Raw genomic sequence first — 24,555 nt, forward strand, 5'->3', positions numbered from 1 at the left:
ATTATAACTTCTGTGAGCTGCTGAAGTTAGGTGATAGAGGAACCAGGCCTGGTACAGATTTAAGGAATCTGAAACTGAATAGTAAAGGCAGCAGGGGGAATATTGGAGTATCAGGGAAGGTATAGGTGTATTGGCAATAGATCTGTTCCTGATCATCTTGAGGAAAATAAGATTCAACCATCTTCCCACCCTCTGATTGGTTGATCACATACCCCTTGTATCAGGCCATAGCTTGGCCCCACTTTGAAGACCACTGATCTAGACTGCTGCTTTTACAGTTCTTACCCTTTTCCCTAACAGTGCCTCAGGATAGATGATCATGAATTAAAATCCAATTAGCTGCAACTAGTTTCAAGTCCTTGACATAGGAATAATACATTGTTGTATTAAGTAGATATTTGCCAGAGTTTTTGTTTTTGTTTTACTGAATTGGGAAAATAAAAAATTTTGGAGCTAAAACTGGATTTCTGTTAGCAGTTAGGTTCCAGATGAGTTTCAGATAGCAATAAGGATAATTATTGACACTCAACTTTCTTTTTCAGACCACTAAAGCTTTTCTTCCTACAATGCTGGAGATTAATCATGGTCATATTGTGACAGTTGCAAGTTCCCTAGGATTGTTCAGTACTGCTGGAGTTGAGGTTGGTCAACTACAAATCATTTTCTTCTGTTAAATCTGTATATATTAAGTGTCAAGCCCACATGTAGCAATAGTGTTAACTACTGTTTAAATAGTTCATAGCCCATCAAGGACTCCCACCACCCCCCACCCTGAAGGATTTCTGATCTTGCTAGTTAGAATGAAAATGACTTTTTGCAAAATTTCCCTTAAGAATCTAAACTTTTATCATAGCTGACAGCAGTTATCAGTACTTAAACCTCTCAAATGATAGAACATTGTTTGTGCTGGTACTGGATCAGATAGAAGGACAAGTACTGATTCTCTCTGGGTGTCAGGGAGGTTAATGGCCCTGATTTGTAGCTGCTAACACTAGTGGCAACAACAGAACCTTGACCAGAGTTTGCCATCCTGGGCAGGACATTTGCAGTTCCATCCAAACAATATCTGTAATGTGCCAGTCACCATACAACACATTGGTGTGACACCAGAGAACAAAACTGAAGCAATATCCCCACCCCCAGCCTATTCCCACCCCCAAGGAGCTTACATTTTGACAGGGGTGGGAGGGTGGGGGATACAGCATGTACAAAGATAAATATATACTGGATAATTTAAGGAAGTGGAAGGAAGCTCTAACAGTCAAGGGACCCAGGAAAGCCTTGCCATTGAAGGTGGTCCATAAGCTGACCCCTAAAGGAAGCTACAGAGCAGAGAAACAGAAGCCAAGTCAAACCCTTATTAAAATGGATGATGGAGGCACATGATACTTGTTTACTCAAGTTAATTCATCCCTGTTTCAGAGGATCAGAAGGGGCAGCTATGGGAGATGGAAGATGTAACCCATAAAACCTCACAAGACTACCTTTTCATTTAAAATGACCTTCCTAATCACATACTCATTTTATTTTTTAAATATTTTTTCAGATTACATATAAAAACAATTTTTAACAAAATTAATTTTTTAATTGATTTCCAAATTCTCTCCCCTCCTTCTTTTCTCCTCTCCCCCTCTCATTGAGAAGACAAGCAATTTGATATAGGTTATATATCACAAATTATTGTTAAAGATGAGCACAGTACAGAGCTTGGTCTTATTAACCATGTCAGAGGGCCACTGTCTTCGCTGCAGAATTCTGTAAGATGAAGTAGAAAACATAAGTGCAGATGAACATATTAAGAGGATAGGCTGAAGAAGACAGCTTTCAATCCAGGTTTATAAAAAAAACAAATTCTACTCTGGTTAGGGGGATAAAAGTCCTGGTTCTGGTCTTCAGGTATGGGTAATGATGAAGGACATCCTTTTCTCTATGCTGAGGGTGGGAGTTTCCCAAATTAGCGTTAACTTGAAGTCAACCTACTTAATATATTTTTTTATTTGAACTTTAGCTTTAAAAAAGTCAGAGACTCAAACAAGTTATATTCTTAGCTAGACTAGTCTGCTTTGTTCTAGCCTTAATTTAAACAAACTGGTTTTTCAATCTCATTTACTGAACAAGAGACCATTTGTAAACTTTCCAGACACTTCAAAGGCAGCCTCTCTCCATCTTTAACTTTAGCTTGTTAGCTTTCATAAAATCTTTGTGGTAACTTCCCCAAAGTAATGTGATACTTAGTTGCTGTGGCCAAAAAAAAAAAGTGTTCATCTATTTCTGCTGTCACTTTGGAAATACTCTGTGCTGACCCAAATCCAATATCTGCCTTGAAAATAGTTTCCTTTTCTTTGTTCATTCACCTGTAACATAGCAGACATCTAACTAAAGTTAATAGGACCAGTGCATCTAACCTGCTTTGACTTGGGGAGACTACTTAGTATTTCTATTCTTGCCTCTAACACAGGATTATTGTGCCAGCAAATTTGGAGTTGTGGGTTTTCATGAATCCCTGAGCCATGAGCTAAAGGCTGCTGAAAAGGATGGAATTAAAACAACATTAGTTTGTCCTTACCTTGTAGATACTGGAATGTTCAGAGGCTGCAGAATCAGGTAAGAAAAGCCCACCTTTCTCCTTTTTTATAAAAGAGGGCAGGAAGTGAGGGGAAGGGTAAAGTCATCCTCACACTTGGCATTGGTTTTTCCGATATTTATAGCCTACCTTGTTACCATAACTGTTAGACAGCGATTGCTGCTCTACACATAAGAAAGCTCATTAATATGTATTAAAATGAAAGTGTAGGACTAAAGCATCACATTGATAAGCTCACAAAAGTTAATGTGAAATTATCAAATAGGAAAATAGTTAGAAAAGCATTCTCTATCCGAGTCAACTCAAGCATTAACGGTTTTCCTTGCAGGTTATTTTTTTAAGGTCTCACCTATATTTTATTCAAAATTTCATTCCCCAAGGAGGGGATAGAAAGCACACATATAACATCAAGACAGAATTTGTCAAAATGACTCCTAATTTTTGTTTAAACTTTAATGTGGGTTTTGATTGTATAGAAGAGAACTGATGACAAGAGAGTAAAATTACACATTTCTCCTGAGGAGGCTGTAGTCTAGGTTGTAAGTCACTTGCTTTCTTAGAGAAAGGTGAGAGAAGAGACCCTTCCTCCCAAATGAGTGCATCCACGTAGGGTTGCCCAGACAGTCATGTGTGGAAAGAGAGACCCGAGTGGCTCTCACTAACTTGAGTGAAGGACTGACCTCTACAACCCATCCATAAGAAGATAAACGAGAAGTTTGTTTAAATTACTGAGCAAAGAAAGACAACTGACCTTGTTGCTGCTTGGTCAGAGCTCATTCTTAACCTGTTGCTTTTTAACTTCAACATTCCATCAAAGCAGGTGGGTGCAAGACTATTGCCATGTTTGCAAACCAGACACAGTTAAACAATTTGTCTCCATTCTTAAAAACGAGTCAGAACAAAGAATAGGATATAAATAGCCTGACTCCTCATTCAATCCTGTTTTCTTTTGTCTTTCTTTAAATTTTGGTTTTGTTTTACTGTGAGTACTCAGCTGATGCTGTGGGCCTTGAGAAGTTCCCTGCAGCATTGAGCATGGTGACAAGTGGAGATTTTATCAGCCTAGTCAACTTCCAGTTACCCACACTAACAGAGGAAGGAAGAAATAGTGAATTCAAAGTAATGGTTCCTCCAAAAATGATGTACATTCAGAGATGGTATGGACTAAAACATGCACAGGCATACACCAACCCAAATCCAGCTTTACTTCATCAGCCATGGATCTGATGAGTATTAGTGGGGAAATGGATGATAACTTTAAAAAAGAGTACATCAAGCTAACAGTGGGAGCACTGGGAAAACAAGCCTGAGCTCTACTTCCAGCTCTGCCTCTGACCCTTGGTATGATTTAGGACAAGTCACTTCCTGTTTTGTTTTGTTTTGTCATCTATAAAATAGGAGGAATGGATTAAATAACAAAGTACATGTTCTCAGACTACCTAAGACAATATTTTAGCATTTGTACTTTAGTCATTTAAAGAAAAGTTCATTTCTTATGATAGCACAAGCCATTCTGTTGCTCTAATGACAGACATCACCTCCGTGTTTAGTGTTTGTATGTCACCTAAGTACAGCCTTAACTTTAGCCTTGACCTCTTCTAGAGGGGGTACAAAAATCATTTGAGGGAATGTGTTTTAGCTTTATGATTTTTATCAAATTTGACCCTGTTGTACTTTACTAGAAAACAGAAACAGTTGATTTTTGTTCTTATTTCAGCTTTTTCTTTAATATTCCATTTCCAGGAAAGAAATTGAGCCTTTTTTGCCACCTTTAAAGCCAGATTATTGTGTGAAACAGGCCATGAAGGCCATCCTCACAGACCAGCCCATGATCTGCACCCCTCGCCTCATGTACATTGTCACTTTCATGAAGAGGTAACTTTTTTAGAGTCTCTTTGCATGTAGCATTGCCAGTCTGGATGTCTTCTATTCCAGATGTTTTCTGAAAAAGTGATGATTGAGTCTTCTCCTTTCCTTTGCAGCATCCTACCTTTTGAAGCAGTCGTTTGCATGTATCGGTTCCTAGGAGCAGACAAGTGTATGTACCCTTTTATTGCGCAAAGAAAACAAGCTACAAACAATAATGAAGCTAAAAATGGAATTTAAGAATTCCTTGTCCAGATTGTCATTTGGTGCAGAAGACGATCAAAATGTTCCCAGGAGATGCACATCAGCATCACCCCTGACACTTTCTGGATCTAAGCCTGTATGAACTTTTACAAATCAAACTTTTTTTTATATAGACTGTAAATTAACTGACTAGAGTACTTGGAAAATGTGATAGGCAAAAATGAACTTCAGTAGCTGCCCGCAGCGTCCTTTTGTGAGGACATGAAAACCAGTCATTTTTAAATAGAAATGCACCATGTGTTGTCTTCAGACTGTCGCTGTTGCTGAAAATGAAGAAGTCTGGAGATAGTAACTTTGGTGCATTTCAGGTATGTTTTTCTTCACAATTTCTCCAGGATTTATAAATTCATGCAGGTGAGAACTCCTTTCAGCCAACTTTTTGCAACTTAAAAGAATGATGGCAGTAACATGCTCCTTACTTGTACTCATTAGCTCCAATTTGCAAAGGTGATGGTTGGGCTGTTTTCATATATGCATGTATCTTCACCTGTGTGCAGAACCAATTTTTAAATCTCCACCTATTCAAAGCTAAAATAATGTTCTTGAGTATTATGGTAGAAAGCTGAACAGGTCTCTTCTATTAAAAGTTACCATAAATTTTCTAAGCCTAATTCCAAATTTTATATTTGTAAAATTTTATTAGGTATCTATCCATCACTCTGGAGGCCTAGTTGTTTAGGAAAACTTTACATTTTTCTACCTATGAATTTTGCTGCATAAAGTGTCCTTCCCCCAGGAAGTTGCTGTATTTATATTTCTCTGCCTGGACTCATGCCTAAAGTACATAGCAGCTCATCAAAGCAACAGTTTATATAAAATTCCCATTTTTGTGCCAACTCTGATTAGTAAGGAAAAAAAAACTTGCTCTATGGAGTGTGAAAGGGTGTAAAGATTCTTTCAGAAGTTTTATTCAAATTGTAGAACAGCAGATGACATTTTTACAGTATTTTTTTGTAAAGCAAACTATTTTGTGCCTTGAATTTGGTATCTGTGTATTAGTGAAACATTGTAAAAGTGAACTTCTACCTCTGTATCTAAATGTGTACCATTCACTTGTAAATTACTATAAACTATTCTGTGATTACTTTTTTAGAATGTCTTGTTTAAATAGTGACCAATGTCTATGGCTATTAAAGAGAGCCGTCTTTTATTAAATGATTGGGAAGTTTTGTAAAAGACTGATTAAATTGAAAGAACTAACTTCCAGATAACCGATTGTATGCCTGTCCATGATCGGCCGTGCTGTTGGGAAACGCTGTCTTCTTTGCACACCAAGTTCTTTCTACCTTAGGCCTTTTTAAATATTTGGGTGAGATGATTTTGCTAAATGTATTTGTTAACATCCTCTCTACTCAGGTCATTTTAAATATTTCATACTGAATGTAGAAAAACGGGAGATAGAAAAAAGAGTAAAATTCCACTAAACAGCACCCTCGTTACATGGATTCAGTTATGCTACAGATCAGCTCAATGGAACGTAGGCCAATCCTTCACCAAGGGATGTGGTGAAGCCCTCCCCAAGACCAGGGTCAGAGAGGCCCTACTGAATAATCTCTATATGTATATCTTTAAGAGCTACTATTAGCTATAGATGTATATCTGTAAGATACATGTCCTATAATGTATCTTTATTTAAATGATTACACATAAGCGGTGTCATGAAAGGTATTTGCATCCTCTGTATAACTTTAAATCACTGATTTAAACAAGCAGTGGAAAAGTAGGATCATGTAGTTGAGTAGTTGCATCTTAAAAGGTCATTGTCACTTGAAAGTCATCCAAGACAGATTAAAATCTGCCTTTTTTTTTTTTTAATCCTCCAAAGGAAAACATTTTAGAGCCCACTCCAAGATACAACAAGCTTCAAAGTAAGGGAGGTCTTTATATTCAACACAATTCTTTCCCCGTAATTTAAACATATTTCTCTAGTTTTCCCTTATTTCTTTGCCGGTCACCATCCTTGCTGTTCAGAGTTATTTGTCAGCTTTACCTTCTCTAAACTTGAATGATCCCAGTTTGCTTAACTTTTCCTTATAGATTTTGCTTTCTTACATGCCATACCGTTTAATCACTTTTTTCTGGTTCATCCTCTTTCTCCTCTAACCTGCCCCAGAGTTCTCTATATATATCCTTTTAGTTGCCTCTAACTGTTAAGAGGAAGCTAGGTGGCACAGGGGATGGAACACTGGACCTGGATGGAGTTGGGAAGACCACAATTCAAATCTAGCCTCAGACACTTATGAGCTATGTGACTCTGGGCAAGTCACATAACCTCCCTCTGTTTCCTCAACTGTAAGATGGGAATAATATAACAGCACCTACCTGGTAGGATTGTTGTGAGGCTCAAGTAAGATAATATTTGTAAACCACTTAGCACAGCACCTGGCATGTAGGTGTTTCCTTCCTCTTCACCCTCATTATGGAATTTTTAAATAACCAAAGCTGAGTCTGACGGAAAGTCATGGTGGTCAACGTGTTAGGCCTAGCCTGAATGAGGAGGCCTCCTAGAAGTTTCTTATCTAGCCTGAGGTTCTGTGGTTCTCTGCTCTGTCATCCGTAGTACTTCCACATTTTATACTACATATCGTATCTCAATAGCAGGCTTTATAGATGATACTGCATCATACATAATTCTTCTTTCTAGTTGCCATCTTTCAGCCATACTTGTCCCTGATCATGTCCCCATGTGTTAACACTAATTCCAATTCAGATTCTTAACTTCATTCGCTGGCTTTGTGTTTTCTTTTCTATCATCTCAGTACATTAGTTCATTCTTTCTCAATATTTTAAATGAAACTTCGACGCCTTCTTTCCTGAGTCACCTTTTTTTCTAGTTAACTATAAACACTGCCGCAATTCCATCTTCCCGGTCCTACACAACACATGAGTGCATGGTTGAGTAAATCACATCTCATGGACCAGTTTAGAGTTGTGGAGCTATCTCCTGTAATGAGTCAGTTAATTTGTATCATCTTTTTGATCAGATGAAATTAGGAAAGTCAAAATTCCCAGGTAATAGGAATATCTAATAATCTCAGTAAAGACACTAATACAGTCATGCAGTTTTCTCCACATCAGGGGCCCTGACTTTGAAAGAGATGTCAGTAAGACCAAGCTTTCTGGGAACTAGAAATACCTGGGGGTCAGATTCAGTTCTACTTCTTGTCCCAAGAGTGACACAATTCAGAATCGAGCCCCCAACCCTTCCTCCACATCCTAAAATGAGACCAGATTTAAGACTCAAGCTACTTCTGCCTTTTCTTATATTTCCTTTTCCTGATTCATTTTCAGACTGAGTACTAGCAATATTTTTCCCAACTTGACCTAGACCCAAAGGCAATCCCTAATCTGACTAGGGTCAGTAACAGTAGATATAAGCCACAACGCTATTGTTAGGTTTCTAGGAATGGAATCTATTCAATTGTTACAAAACAACGGAAGGAAAATTACTTCGAACGTGGACATCTTTGTTGTTTGGTTTGTTAGGGTTTGGTTTTTTGGGAGGGGTGGGCAGGATTTGGTTGATTTTCTGAAGCATACCTTGTTTAAATGTGAAGGCTTTGGTGAGAACCCTTTGGTTTAGGAAAATGTTTTTCAAATGTCACCAAATGAATACATATTCAGTTTAGTGGACCACTTTAGTACTCTAAATGATGTGACAGAGGACCTGCCACTATCAGTCTTCTAAAATACAATTTCCTATCTAGTTACTAGTTAAATCACTAAAAACAGCTTGCCAGGAGCTGCCCAGGGACAAATTTCTTGTGATGAAATTTACATCTATTTTACTCCCCTAATATCTCACCAAACAGCATGCAGCTTTGAGGCAGAGTCAGATGTATCCATCAGCATCCATCAGTGAACCTTGGTCTTGAATTTCTTGTATTATGATGGCTACTTTAGTTTTGATTTAATTGATTCAAAACACTTAAAATATTCATAACTTTCTCCTTAGATGAAAGATACAAAGTGTTGCCACAGTTTTCAGAATTATGCTCACAAAATAATGGTTTCCAATATGAGTTCTTAAGTACATCATGAGCTTCCAGGAGCTTCTGACGAGAGTTCCAAGGTTTTTAGTTATGAGCATAGTAAAAATTTTCTATTTTCAGCTAAAGGCAGCTGGCTAATGAATAAGCTTGATATGAAGAAGGAAATTGACTATCAAGAGCATTAAAGCCTCTTTAGCCCAGACTCTTAGGTAATTTTAAAACATATTGCTATAATACTATGTTTGCATAACAGTCATACACATTCCCCATTTGCTAGTCGTTCAGATTGGTCTACCTACTGTCTACTTTGAGCTCTTGGTGGTCAAGAGGGAGAGGAGTAATCAGAGCCTAGTTAGCCATACCCACTCTGCCGCCATTTACACACGTCTTTCCTCCCTTTCCTTCATACTAACCTAGTATGGTTTTTTTTTCTTTTGTGGAATCCAGGCCTGGCTAGCTAGTCAAACAGAGTCTTTGTTTCTGAACATGGAAATACACACTGTCCCTGGTGACTTTAACCCAAATGATGGTGCCCTTTCATTTTTTTTTTCTTTTTGAACTAAATCTTTGATTTCATTGATATGGGGACCTCTAGCTATTCAGCCGGTCTCAGAGACAAAGCAGCAAAAAGTTAATTGACTTTACCAAAGTCATGCACGCAGGATGTGATTTGAACCAAGTGTTCTGGACTTCAGCCAGCTCTGTCAGCTGCACCACACTGTCTTTTTGCATATCACTTGATAATAAGATCACTTTATAGGTAGAGAAAATGGTTTGCCTCTGCTTTACCTGAGACAAGAGATTCTCCTAATTCTCCAGCTAGGTGTCTTTTGGACTAGGCGATGCCATGAATAGAGTGTTACACTGAAGTCAGGAAGACCAGTCCAAATCCAGTTTCAGACACTTAACTAGCCCTATGACCCTGGGCAATTCACTTAACTTCTTTCTGCTCAGTTTCTTCATATGTAAAGGAATATTAATAGCACCTACACACTATGATTGTTGTGAAGATAAAATGAGATAGTATTTGTAAAGCAGTATATAACTGCTAGCTATTATCCTCAGTATTCTAATATCACTTGGGGTTTGGGGCTCCACTTCTATTTCTTTAAAAGCATTCTTGCAGGCCTTTTGATATTTAACACCTAGGTTCTTTTTTTTATACATTCCCTCGTTAAATGGGGCAAATTTATCATGCAAAAAACAAAAAATAAAAAGTATGTAAAAATAATTGCTCTTTTACCTTGGAGTAGAGCATTCCCCAGTAGACTGCTCCAGCAATGCATAAATAGGAAGGTTTTTCTCAGTTCCTCAGAACAGCCAATCGATGAGTCAGTTAGGTTTTGGAAAGTTGTTGACAAAATCAACTTTATCCATACTATCTGTACAAGTTCAGGAAACAAGTATTGGAGTTGTTTTAAATTTTAAAAAAATCTAACCTGATTTGCCTCTAATTTGGAGAGTATTTGAGATTTGGAGTACCTGAGAACATGGTTTGATCAGAAAAGCTTATCCTTTTAGAAGGAAAACCTCTATTTCCTCAGCTCTCTTTCTTATAAAATGAGTTCTCTGTTTTCCAGATGCTACATTTTATTTTTGGTATCTTTTTTCCTAACTTCAACAATGGGGAGGTGTTGTCAGTTTTCCTGGGACCTACCTCAGGAAGCTGAGCTGTCTCTGAAATTTTTGGAACTGGACCCAAAATGATTCTCTCACAAGGGACCCCCTAACACAATCTGCTGCCCTCAGCATTCCTGAAGTACAGGGCCTGGAGGATTGAGGGAGTTGGGAAGCATAGAAACTGGCTGGAAAGTAAAGAAATGAATACGGCTGTCACTGAAGGAACAAGATGGAGCAAAGAGCTAAGCCCCATGGGGAGATTCCCTAACCACAGCTCCTCCAGCTGCTACAACTTCCTGCTCAGGCATGGCCTGGGGTTTGTCCCTGAAGATAATTCTCACAGCAGTCTGAAAGGCTAAAGAACCATTTCCTCTTCTTACCTGCTAAAGAGGCAATGTTAAATTTGAATGTGTGTTAAAGAAGAGCTGAACCATTTGGCTTAATGTTTCCTAGTCATAGAATCATAGATTTAGAGCTGCAAGGGACCTGGGAGGTCATCAAGCCCCATCCTTTCCTTTTCCAGAAAGGGAAACTGAGGCAAATAGCAGTGAAGTGACTTGCCTATGGTCACACAGGTAGCAAAAGTCCTGTGAGACTCAGTTTCCTTCTTTGGGGCTTACTTTTTAGAAACTTGTGCCTGCCTCTGATTTGGGTTAAATGGGCTTAGGAAGCCCATTATGACATCACTAGTACCATGACCATCAGTTGACATCAATATACCATTTCATGGAATCACTGAATTTAAGAGTTAGAAGAGATCTCAATAACAATCTCCTATAACCCAAAGCTAAAAGGAATCCTCATTATAGCGAACCTGGCAAACAGTCGTCTAGCCTCTGCTTGAAGATCCACAAGGAAGGGGAGCCCACCACCACTTGGAGCAACACATCACACTTTTTGTCAGTTCAAATTATTAGCAGGCTTTCCCCAAAATCAGGCTTAAATAAACTTCTTCCCAACTTCCACCCATGGCTCCTAGTTCTTCCCTCTGTGGTCAAATAGGAAAAAACCTAATAGCTTCTCCACATGACAACCCTTCAGATATTTGAAGACAGCTGTGTTGTTCCCTCTGAGTCTTCTTATCCATGCTAAACATGTCCAGAGCCTTCCACCAAAGCTCATGTCACATGGACCTGGGGCTTTTCACTTTCCTGGTTACCCTCATCTGGAATACAATACTCTAGGAGATCTGAGTGCAGAGGGACCATCACCTACCTATCCCTACAAGCTATGCCTTTCTTAATGTAGCTCAGGATCAAATTCACTTTTTTGGCTACCACCTCCCACTGCTGTGGTCCACTAAAACTTCCCAGAGCTCTTTCAGAACTGCTGCATGTCCATGTCTTCTCCATCCTATATTTGTGAAGCTGACTTTTTGTTGTTGTCATTCCCAGAGGAAGACATTTATCACTCTTCAATTTCCCCCTATTGAATTTTATTAGATTCAGCCCAATGCTCTAGCCTGTCAAGATACTTTGGGGTCTTAACTATCATCCACAGTGTTAGCTATCCCTCCCAGCTTGGTGTCATCTGCAAATCTGATGAACACACCAGCTATGTCTTTGTCCAAGTCATTGATAAAATTGTTAAACAGCACAGGGCCTAACACAGATACATGGGCTACTCCACTGGAGATCTTTTGCCAGGTTGACATTGAACCATTAATATCTACTCCTTGAGTCCAGTAATCCAACCAGTCTTGAATCTTTCTAATTGTATTTTAAGATTTCCAAAGCACTTTACACATGTTACCTCATGTGATCCTCATAATAACCCTATAAAGTAGATACTATTATTATTTCCATTTTATAGACTAGGAACTCAGGTTAATTGACTTGTCTGGTATCACCCTCCTTAGTAAATGTCTGAGATGGAATCTAAACCCAAGTCTTCCTGACTCCAGTAGGGCTCCATCTGCCACATCATGCTCCCAGTGACATTTAAAATGATGAGCCAAGCACGCTGGAAAGAAATCTGGAATTATGTTAAGAAAGGGTTTAAGATGCCCATTGACTCAGAGATCAAATTGCTGGCATATGTTCCTCAAGGAGATCAAAGCCAAATACACTAAGATATTTATTTATAGCAGCAAAAAAAAATTTTTCAAACTGGAAAGATAGTAGATGCCAATTATCTAATTTTAAAGAATTGACTAAGGAATTAAGAAATGACAAGATAAACTGGTACATGAACTTAATGGAATGTCATTGTACCTTAAGAACTTGATGAATATGAAGAATGCAAAGAAGAATGCTGTCTAATATGAATTGATACAAAGTAAATCAAGAACTAACAATGAACTACGTACACTATGACTACACCAATGTAACGCATAGGTGTGCATACATGTGCATACATACACATTCACATATACCCCCTAAATACTATGTAATTGTAATGACAAAGTTTGGTCCCCAAAAAGAAAATTAAGACTCCTTCCCTTCTTTTGAGAGGTGGGGGACTATGCACATGGGATATTATTACACTAGCCCATTCCATTGATGTGTTCATTTTGTTTTTCCCCCTTTCTTATTCTTTCTCGAAGAGGATGACTCTCTTGGGAGGTGAGGAAAGATATATTTGGAAATGAAGATGCTACTTAATATACAATAATTTTTTAAAAAAATAAAATAATAGGAACTGGGTTTCTAATTGTTTACAAAGAAGAAAAGCTAAGAAGGTGGTTCAAGATTGTATAATTTTGTTTAGCAATGCCTGTGAGGAGAATGTCAACCAAATAGAAAAGGGAAAGATTAAGACTGGGCTAGGAAAAAACCCAAAGCTCTAACACCTTGGGCGATGGGCTTTGGCTTTGGTTATTTTATTCCCCCTTCAAGGGTCCAAAGTGGTGGCCAGGTTGACCACCCAAGGTGTGAAAGCAAGCAGGAAATCTGCATGCGTGTTATGCATACATGCTTCTCCTGGGTTTGGGGGCTGGGGAGTGAGGAATGGTTAGGAAGTTCCATATGTGGCTGTTTTGATTATTTTCTAACAGTGCTTATTGTGCCTTGTCTTGGTTGAGCTTTTATGATCAGTGCCCCTTTTCTAATCCCATCTCTTATCAAACTGGTCCCAGGAGGATCTAACAAGGAGGAGAAGAGAAAGGGGATTAAAAAAATTTTTTAAAGATGAAAGAGTATCTTTCCATATGCTAGTGAAACTTGTCTCAGAGAAACATCTGGAAGGAAGGATGTCTGTATAGAAGCGGTTGGATCCATTAGAAATTTATATTATCTAATCTCACTGCTAGACAGAAATTCTTTAGTTCATCTCTAATTGACTCCCAATCACACTCTTCACAGGAGATTTTCCAAACCTACTTTTCCATTTCAACTATGCCTACAAGCACCCTCCCCCACCAAAAAAAATCCTTATGACCTGGATTCTTATTTTACTGAGATTGAGGCACTTTGACCTCTGTTATCTTTTCTCCTCTAAACCTCAAAGTGTCTCTATACCTTACCCATTCTCCAGTCTCAGAGGACAAAGTGGTTCTTCTCTAGTGACTAGAGTGAGCTCCTCCCCTAGTCCTTGATCCTGTCTCCTCCCATTTCTTTCAAGAATTTGTCCCATCAATCATTCTCTCCACATACAATCCATCCCTACCTACTGGCTTGTTTGTCTCCTGTTGCATAAACATGCTCAGCTCTCCCCCATCCTTAACACCTCCCTAACTCTCTCCCTCAGTAGCCATTCCCAGCCCCTTCCCTTGATCATGCCTTCTTCTCAAGTTATCACATGCTATATTTCTCTCCTTTTCACTGCTAAACTGCTAGAACATTTAATGTCTCTACTCCCTACATCCCTTCCAACCTAACCTCTAAGCCCACCACTGACCTGAAACTCCTTTCTCAAAGGATACTAATGGCCTCCCTATAGCTAAATGCAATGATCTTTTTTTCAGCTCTCTTCCTCCATGACTTCATCTTTTTGCAGCATTCGACACACTTGGATATTTTTTCTTTCCTTGGTTTCTGTGATTCTCCTGCTTCTCCTACATGCCTGGCTACTACATTTTGGAATCCTTTACTGATTTACCATAAACCCATACCACAAATGTGAATTTCAGTCAAGTCAGCAAGCATTTATTAAGTACCTAGTGTGTGCTAGGCCCTGTGCTAAGTGGTAGGAATACAAAGAAAGGCAAAAACAGTCCCTGCTCTCAAGAAACTCACAGTCTGATAGGGTAGACAACATGCAAGCAACTATGTACAAACAAGCTACATACAGGATAAACTGGAGATAATCAACAGAGAAGAGACTAAGATTAAGGAGGATTGAAAAAGACTTCTTGCAGAAGGTAGGATTCTAGCTAAGATGTGAAGGAATTCAAGGAAGTCAGGTACCAGAGAGAGGCAGTGAAAATTCCCAGAGCTTGGAGGTGGAATATCTTGTCTAAAGATTATCAAGGAAATCAATAAATACTGGATCACAGAATATGTGGAGGGGAATAAAGTGTAAGAGTAAAAAGGCAGGAAGGAGTCAGATTATGAAAAATTTTAAGTCTTTCAGCATCAAATACAAAAAGAAGATTTTACATTTTTTACTGGAGGTAATAAGGAACCACTGGAGTTTATTAAGTGGAGATAGGGGTGGTGACGTAGCCAGACCTGTACTTTAGAACTGACAGCTATGTGGAGAGTATACTAGAGTAGGAGGAGACGAGCCAGTGAGATCAACCAGAAAGTATGCATTGATGAGGGCCAGCACCAGGAGGGCAGCTTTATCAAAGAAAAGAAGGGGACACATGTAAGAATTGTTAGGAAAGGAGAGTTGATAGAATTTGGCAACAGACTGGAATGAGCAGGGGGTGGTGGTGAATAAGTGAAGAGGTGAAGTTGACACCTAAGTTGCAAGCTTGGGTGACTGGGAGGGTAGTGGTACAGTTGATAATAAAAGGGAAGTTAGGAAGAGAGGAGGGTTTGAGAGAAAAGATGAGTTCAATTTTGGATATGTTGAGTTTAAGATGTCTCTGAGACATCCAGTTCCAGATGTCCAATAGACAGTTGGAGATGCAAGACTAGACTGGAAGTCAGGAAGTGTCCCCAGAGCTTCTGAACTAGACTCTCAATCCTCTACTCACTGCCTTGGTAGTCTCATCTATTACCATGAGTTCAATGATCACTTCCATACAGATGATTCCCAAATCTATACCCAACATTACTCTTCTTCTTTAATTACAGACCTGTATCAACTGGCTGCTCCTACATCACCACCAGGACGTTTCAGTGGCATTTCAAACTCAACCTCTGTCCAAATTGAATTCATCATCTTTTACCTTCTACCACAATCCTGCCCCATTCTCCCAACTTCCCTATTTCTTCTGAGGCCACCGCCATTATTCTTGGAACCCAGGCTCAAAACTTCAATTACCTTTAACTCTTCTCTCTTTCTCTCACTCCCCTTTTTCTTTCCCCACTTAATTTCAATCCACTTAATTTCTAGGACTTACTGATTTTACCTTAACTATATCTTTTATGAGAGCATAGTGGATAGAGAGCAGTTCTCAGAGTCAGGATGACTGCACTTCTGACACATATTAGTTGTGTGACTCTGAGCATGTCATTTAACCCTGCAGTGCCCCTGGTAACTCTCCAGAACTACAAATTATAAATTATGGAGCACGTGCCAATCTCCTTTGGCAGAAGGATCTATACTCAAAGTTCCTTATATCAATGAAATCATAGATCTGAATTTTTATAAAAGGGGGTGGGGGAAGAAAGGCTCTACCACCCACTCTCTCACTTTCATCACTTCTTATCCAGGTTACCTGATTAAATGGTCTCTGTCTCTTTAGTCTCTCTTTTCTCTAAGTCATCCTTAAATACCAAGATAATTTTTCTAATGCAACAATCTGACCATGTTCTTTCCCTACTAACACCTCTAGGATGAAATGCACCCTCTTTAGTTGGGCATTTTTGAAAGAATTACTAGACTGGTAAGTCTGGGAACTGCTCTAGATATAATTCATCTAGGTTTTAACAAAGTACTTGACCAGGTCTCATGCTATTTTTGTCAATAAGACAGAAAAGTAGGCTATATAGTAATATGAAAGTGAGTGCAGAATTGGTTGAATGGCTTTTCCAAAAGAGTAATTGTTAGTTTTAGGTCAACTGGAAGAAAATCTTTATTCTGAGGCCCCAGTGATCCGTGTTTGAGTCTTTGATAATTTAAAGGGTTTGGTTTTTTTTAGTAATTTTTGTAAAATGTAGGTGTGGCCTCAACACCACCTCATCCATTTTAGCCTTGATAATTTAGCTGGTATGCAGAGGTAACTTGGCTGTGCCATGGGCATTATTTATAAATCATCAAAGGACTCAAGAAGTGATGGAACTCCAAAAATAAGAGCATATGGCTTTCCAGGACACTCCTTTAAGGAACCACCTAAGAAGAAGGAGACACCTTGATCCCTCTCCCCTCTCCCCACCATCACCATCTTCTATCACCTTGTCAGCCTAGAAGTGTCCAGAGGATACTGGGATTTTCTATCTACCCATTAATGTCCTAACATACTAACCCTGGACGGTAGCAGCCAGCAGCTGCCATCGGTGTCCTAAATAACATCTTGAGACCACCTGGCTTTACTGTCTACAACAAGAGCCAAGAAGAGATTGGACTCACAGAGCTAAAAGAAGTTTCGTAAAAAAGAATATACAAGGGCTAAGGAGAAACTTCTTGAGCACCTCATGAATGGGAGAAAAGAACTTCTAGCAACCAGGAACTGTGAGTTTCCTCATGGACATATGTGCTCTCTCAGCTTGAGTCCCTTATCCCTGGGTGTCTATATATCTGATAGAGAATGTGTCACAAATGCTAGAGGACAGGCAGATGAAAGGTGTTGTACCTATTGTTCTTCCATTATCACCTTAGTAAACACCCTTTTCTGAAAGCTCATTAGCTTGAAAACTAAATAGACTCTCTCTTCCCCCCCATACACACACACACACACACACACACACACACACACACACACACACATTTCCTATCCTGCATTAAGAAAGCAAAAAAACCAAAATCTCTACCATAAACATTTATAGTTAAGCAACAAATTCCCACATTGGCCATGTCCAAAAAGAAATGTCTTTCTCTGCACTCGGAGTCCATTATCTCTTTATCAGGAAGTGGGAGGCATGTTTCATCATGAGTCCTCCAGAATTAGGTTTGGTCATTGATTACCGGTCATGTCCAGAATTCTGAAGACTTTCAAAGTTGTTTTTCTTTGCAATATTGTTACTATATAAATTGCTCCAAATGAATGGATAAAGTAAATGGACAAGTGACTGAATGAAAAAGCAATTTATTAAGGCCTTACTATGTTCCAGGTACTATATTATGCCCTGGGGATACAAATAGGGAAACAGAAAGTCCTTGCTCTCAGGAAGTTCAAATTTCAATGAGAGAGACAACACATTGAGGTGGGTGAACGTTAATGTATCTAAAACCATAAACCAAGTTTTGCTAAAAAAAAATCCATTTCTGATGCTGAACCATTTAATGGTGCCAAAGATTGTGATTTTGAGAACTTTCTTTTCTGGGCCTTGAGTAGCTGTGGCTTTCCTGGTCACATCTCCAGAAAGGTTGATTTCCTGGAGAGATGACCCAGGATGCAATGGGAGAGCCTGGCCCTTTTAGGCTAAGACCTTTTCAGGTTTTCACTTTGGGTCAAGTAAGGCCCATTCAGTGAATAGGCCTCTTTAAGAAATGAGTCAAGGGATGGCTCCTTTAATGGGAAAAAAGAAAAAAAAAAATCAAAGTGGGAGAGGAAGACCCTCAGGGTTGCTAGTTAAAAGAGGAACAGTTGCCACTGACATTCACTTTGAGCCAGGAGGGCCCAAAATACATCCATTAAGTGGAGCTTGGGCAGGACCTATTGTGGTCCAATCTATAAGTTCAGAGTGAGAAGAGACGAAAGAAAGAGAGGAGAGAGAGAGAGAGAAAGAGAGAGAGAGAGAGAGAGAAGAGAAGAGAAGAGAAAAGAGAAAGAGAAGAGAGGAGAGGAGAGAGGGACAGAGAGGCAGAGGGAAGGAGGGACGGAGGAAAAGAAGGAAGGCAGGAAGGAAGGAAGAAAGAAAGAGAATGAAAAGAGAAAAGAAAAACAAGAAGGCAGGAATCTAGCCAGTAAACCCTCAGCTTCTCATAGTATAGTCCTACATAGATACATATGAATGTATATGTCTACATATGGGGATGATTAAAGACATCTAACTATATGTCTCTAAGTGTACGTATGAGTATACGTATGTATATATGTGTATGTGTGTTTGTGTGTGTGACATATTTGTGTATATATATTATACGTGTGCATGCATATATGTGCTTAATTGTAGCCTTCTTGGGGGAGGGGGAAGATGGAGGAAAAAACAAAGTAAAAAGGACACAACAAAGAACAAAAGAAAACTCCAGAAAAAAATAAGATGGACAACACTGCACACAATGTATAGTATTTATTATACAGGCCTCCTTGAAATGGAAACTTCTTGTTATATGTTTTTAGTCCTCTCTTACATTCTGCTGTACAAATGGCAACGCTTCATTCTTTTCTTACTTCGTATTTATTTTAGTATTTAAGTTTATGCTTCTTTTCCTTTTCTTATTGTGTATTAAAATATTTGTTTAAATAAATTAATTTTTAAAAAAGAAAATAAATGATTTGGCAAAGTATGAAAAAAAGACCAAGTAGACTTATTGTAAGTAGTATAAAAATTAATGCTAAAAATTGTCTTGATATGTAATTAGGGAAAAATACTATTAAAAATAATAAAACTGCTTTATCATTAAAAAAAAAAAACCTCCAGCTAAGTGGTACAGTGGATAGAGCACCAGTCCTGGAGTCAGAAGGATTTGAGTTCAGATCCAGCCTCAGACATTTACTAGCTGTGTGACCTTGGGCAAGTCACTTAACCCAGATTGCCTCCAAAATGCACATGTACATGTGTGTGAAAGGGGCTGAGTGATTCCCTGGATGGTAACTTCAGAGATCAGGCTAGAAGGAAAAGCAGTGGAGTGGGTCACTGCTATTCCAGGAGCTCCCCCACTAGGATCCTCTGTTCTTTTGGTTCTTCGTACTTCACTTTGCCTCATTTTATACAAGACTTCCCAGGTTTCTCCCAAACTGTCCCCTTCGTAATTTCTTACAGCACAGTAGTATTCCATCATATTAATATACCATAATTCATTCAGCCATTCCCCAATTGTTGGCATCTTCTTCAATTTCTAATCTTTAGCATAACAAAAAGAGCTGCTATGAATATTTTTGTATATATGGGTACTTTTCTTCTTTCTTTAATCTCTTTGGGGTATAGAGTAGTGGTATCACTGCATCAGAGGATTTGCATGGCTTAGTAGATTCTGGGACATAATTCCAAATTGCCTTCTAGAATGGCTATAGAACTTCACAGATCCACCAACAGTGTATTAATGTGCCTGTTTTCCTACCAGTTCAAAGTTCCATAAACTGTAATTAAAATACCTGTTTCCCCACAGCCCTTCCAGAATTTGTCATCTTCCTTTTTTGCCAATCTGATGGGCATGAGGTAGAACTTTTAGGATTATTTTAATTTTCCATTACCTTATTCATTAGTGATTTATGCATTTTTTCATATGGCTTCCTCTGAAAATTACCCGTTCATATCCTTTGACCACTTATCAGTTGAGGAATGAGTTATATTCCTATGAATTTGAGTCAGCTCCCTATATATTTTACAAATGAGATCTTTGTCAGAGAAACTTTCTTGCAAAGATTGTTTTCTCCCAATTTATCTTCTGTTTATCTTCTAATTTTAGCTTCATTGGTTTAGTCTGTACAAAAACTTTAAAAATTTTATACAATCAAAATGATCAATTTCACTTTTTTGTGACCTTCTCTGTCTCTGGTTTAATAATGAATTCTTCCTATCCATAGATCTGACAAGTAATTCTTTCCTTGGTCTTCTAACTTGTTTATGATATTACCCTTTGGGTCTAAGGCACGTACCCATTTGGAGCTTCTCTTGGTTATTCCATGTAAGATGTTGTTCTAAACCAACTTTCTGGTAGATGGCTTTCTAGTATTCCCAAGAGATTTTGTTGCAGACTGAGTTCTTGCCCCCAAAGCTAGGATCTTTGGGTTTATCAAACACAAAGCTACTATGCTTGTTCTCTTTATTGTTTTAGACTGCAATTATACAGCCCTCAGTTTTCCAAGTGGAAAATGACTATAGACGTTCATAGATCTTGGAAAAACCAGACCACTTCTTCTTAAAATTGTTTTTGCAGACTTTTATATTTGTCAATGCATTGAACGTTTAATTACTGAATCTCATACAGGTATTGATATTGATATTGAAAAGGGAGGCTTGGCTTCCTTCTCATTATATTTTTCTTTCCTTTATTGTTTTTGGGTTGGGTGATAGGATACAAAATGATCTTAATGGACTAGAACCAATAACAATGTTAAATTTAATAGTGATATTACATTTGGATCAAAAAAATCCCTTTAGGGGAAACTTGTTTTGTAGGAAGACCCACACCTTTTGTTAATTTCTAACGAGGCACTGCATACATCACAGATCAGCAGACACAGCTGATCTGGGATGTACGTATTGCTTTTGTTCAGATAGTTAGAAGTCTGGTCTGTAGGTCTTTATTTTTCTACTTGTAAGAACTGTATTGGTGAATGTAATTAAAGATTATCGACCCCCAAAAGTCACTTTCCTTTTAGAAAAGCAAATCCAAGAACCTATGCTAACAGCTCATCCTGTGTATGTCAGGGTGCTTGCTGTTACAAGCATGGAAAGGTAGGAAGGAGCTAGGTTGTAAAAAAAAAAAACAAACAACCGCTAAACAGAAGATTTTCTATTTGATCCTAGGGACAATAGGAAATCACTGGATTTTAAAGGGGGTGAAAAGGTCAGACCAGTGTTTTTGAAAAATCACTTTGTCCCTAAATGGAGGATAGACCAATTAAAAGCCCCTTAGCTCTTTCCTCACTGTAACACTATACCAGCTCCCCTATCACAATGTAAGCTTCTTAAGGGTAAGAACTATCTTGCTCGCTTGTATCTGAGGGTTTTTTACATGTGTGTAAATGTTACATATATTTCATTTAGCAAAAATCTACCTTTTCTCCCCCTTCTACTAATCCCCCCTCCCAATTAAGAATGAAAGAAAAGCACACTCCTGTTACAAGCATGAATAGTCAGTCAAAACAAATGTCTGCATTGATAATGGTCCAAAAAAAGCCTCATCCTGCACTCTGCATCTTTCACCTCATTATCGGGAGATACGCAGCGTGTTTCGTCACAAGTCCTCTGCAGCTGTGGTTGGTCATTACAGTTAGCTTTTTTAAAGTTGTTTTTATTATATTGTTGTCATCGCATAAATTGTTTTGAATTTGTTCATTTTGCTTGGTAATCAGTTCATACAAGACTCCCCAGGCTTCTCTGAAACGATACCCTTTATTTCTTTAAATATTCTTATAATCTATTATATATAATATATAATTCTTATAAAATATAATAGAAAAATAATATCATAATATTCTTATAATAACACTTCATATAACTTGTTCAGCCATTCCCCAATTTATGGGCACTCTTCCCCCAGACTCCCATTCTTTACCACCTCAAAAAGGGCTATATATATATTTTTGTACATCCTTCAATTTTGGTTTGATTAGTTAGGATTAATCCCTTTCTTACTCTGCCCTCTCTCTAATTCTCCCTTCTCTCCTTTTCTTCTACTTCCCTACTAAATGAAATGTAATTCTGTACCCCTGTGTGTGTGTCTGTATTCTTTGCTTCTTTGAACAGTTCCAATGAGAATGAGTTTCAAGTGTCAGCCCACCCTCCTCCACCCCCACCTCCTCCTTGTGTGTATAGATGTCTACTTGTACACCCAGACTGGTGAGATGATTTTCTCTAACCTTCTTTTCCCTTCCTCCCACCCTACCTAAAGTATTCTTCTTCTCCTATTTCCATTCCTCTCTAAGATGATCATGACATAGCAGAACCACTCCTAGGCCTTGTCTAATTAGAGTCCCTCTGTGACCCCTGATAATGATAGGCTTCAAAGAGGACACATGTATCATCTGCTCATATTTGAATGTAAGCAATTTTTCCTGATAATTACTGTTCATGTTTACCTTTTAATGTTTCTCTTAACTCCTGAGCTTGAACTTCAAAGTTTTTGTGTAACTCTGGCTTTTTCATCAGGAATGCTCAGAAGTCTACTTCATTAAAGCCCATTTCTTCTCCCCACTACCCCACCCCCATAGAGTTATACACATTTTTCTGGGTAAGTCATTCTTGACTATAATCCTAAATCTTTTGCCTTCTGTAATATTTTATTCCAAGTTTTCTGCCCCTTTATAGTGGTGGTTGCTAAATCATGTATGATCCCTTCTGTGGATCCTTAGTACTTGAATTCTTTCTTTCTGGTTTCTTACAATTTTTTTTTCCTTGACCTGGAAGTTCTAAATTTTGGCTGAGAATTTTTCATTTAGGAGTTTCTTTCAAGAGTAACCAATGGATCTTTTCTATTTTCACTTTGCTCTCTGGTTGTAAGAGATCTAGGCAGTTTTAAGAAATATTGTAGATAGGCTTTTTTGGGGGCAGTAGCATTCAAGTAATTCAATGATTCTTAAGCTTTTTCTCCTTACTTTTTTTCTTGGGCAGTTGTTTTTGCCATGAGATACTTTACATTTTCTTCTATTTTTTTTCATATTTTTACTTTGTTTTACTGTATCTTCTTGTTTTGTGAAGTCACTGTCTTCTCTTTGGTCTATTCTAATTTTCAGGGAGTTTGTGGCTGGGGCTGAGTTTTGCACCTTTTGTGCCAAGTTGCTAATTCCTTTTCCAGTTCTTTTCTCCATGGCTCTCATTTCTTTTCTCTAGTTTCGCATTTCACTTGTAAATATATTTTTTAACTCTTGCTTCATTCTTAGGAATTCTACTTGAATTTGTGCCCAAGACTTGTTGTTATTTGAGGCTTTGCTTATAGATGTTTTAGAATCATTCTCTTCTCCTGGGTTTGTGACTTGAGCATCCCTGTAGACCATAAGTTTTGTATGATAGTATTTTTTAGTTTTATTTTATTTTTTTTGCTTTGCTCATTACTTGGGCCTACTTCCTGACTTCAGACTTGATAGGCTGTTGCTGTTGTTCAGTCATGTCCAGTTCTCCATTTGGGGGGTTTCCTTGGCAAGCTTTCAATTGGTCTAAAATGCTCTGAGCCTGATCAAAATCTGGTTGTTGTCCCCCTGGTCTGAGCTTTGCAAGTTCCTGGCCTGGGCTGAGATCTGAGCAAGAGTAGATTGCTGCTGGACTCAAACTCTATCGGTCAGCTGGAAAGTTCTGCAGGTTGAGAATAACAGAATTATAGACTTCCCTTTGGTCTTGTATGCCTGCCCTGGCTATTCCTCTGCAGCTTCTAATTGGGATAGAACAGGAGTGGGAAGCCTGCAGCATTGAGGCCAAAGGTTCCCCACCTTGGTCTAGAAGACACAAGTAAGACCCTGTTCTATTCCTGGGGTCTGAGCTATACTGTTACTGATCTTGTTATTTTCTCAGTACATAGCCTGGGGTTTCTGGCTGCTCCTTCCCCCTGAACACTATCCCTGGGTGCAGGTACTGTCCTCAGTCTAACCTGGATCTATGACTTGGAACTGGGAAGTGGGTGCCAATTGATAGCTGTTCATACAGCTTCTTCATATTCTGCATGCAATGCCAGTTCTTGATCCGGGACCCTTTCCTGCCTGGGTGTAGAGCACTCTTCCTTTGATCTGTAGAACTGAGCAAGGTAGGCTCCTGGCTAATTCCCATCCCCAATGTCTGCACCTCTCAAGGAGATCTGAGGGTGAATTGTCAAAGGAGAAGACTGTAGAGGTGAAATCTTTGCCAAAGTGAAAAAAGTTCCTGGGGCAGAGGTTCAGAAGGAGTCCAGGGAGTATAAATGGACTAATTCAATGAGTTGGCTGTATTGATTACCTCATTTATCCTAGATACATCTTGTTTGTACATAGTTGTTTGCAGGTTGCTTCCCCCAATATCCTTGAGAATAAGGACTATCTTTGACTTTCTCTTTGCATCCCCAATACTTAGCACAATGCCTGGCACATAGTAGGCACCTAATAAATGCTTATCATCATAATCCATGCAATATGAATTTGTGATCTACTTTGCTTTCTTACTGTAGTTAAGTTAGATAGGTCAGTTTATATTGTGTGATTATGGAGTTCACTATATTTTTAGT

General features: G+C 38.6%; 1 protein-coding gene across 1 annotated transcript in view; it reads left to right on the forward strand.

Moving 5' to 3' along the window:
• The window catches only part of RDH10 (retinol dehydrogenase 10), a 37,282-nt gene extending 31,357 nt beyond the window's left edge, over positions 1–5,925 (forward strand). The window contains exons 3-6 of the mRNA XM_072604868.1: positions 543–641; positions 2,459–2,604; positions 4,328–4,459; positions 4,567–5,925. Coding sequence (XP_072460969.1) covers positions 543–641; positions 2,459–2,604; positions 4,328–4,459; positions 4,567–4,690 — 501 coding nt within the window. The 3' untranslated portion in view covers positions 4,691–5,925. The remainder of the gene's footprint in view (positions 1–542; positions 642–2,458; positions 2,605–4,327; positions 4,460–4,566) is intronic.
• The last annotated feature ends 18,630 nt before the right edge of the window (positions 5,926–24,555 follow it).

Source organism: Notamacropus eugenii, chromosome 4 (genome assembly GCF_028372415.1).
Source record: "Notamacropus eugenii isolate mMacEug1 chromosome 4, mMacEug1.pri_v2, whole genome shotgun sequence".
NCBI classification, from domain to species: domain Eukaryota; kingdom Metazoa; phylum Chordata; class Mammalia; order Diprotodontia; family Macropodidae; genus Notamacropus; species Notamacropus eugenii.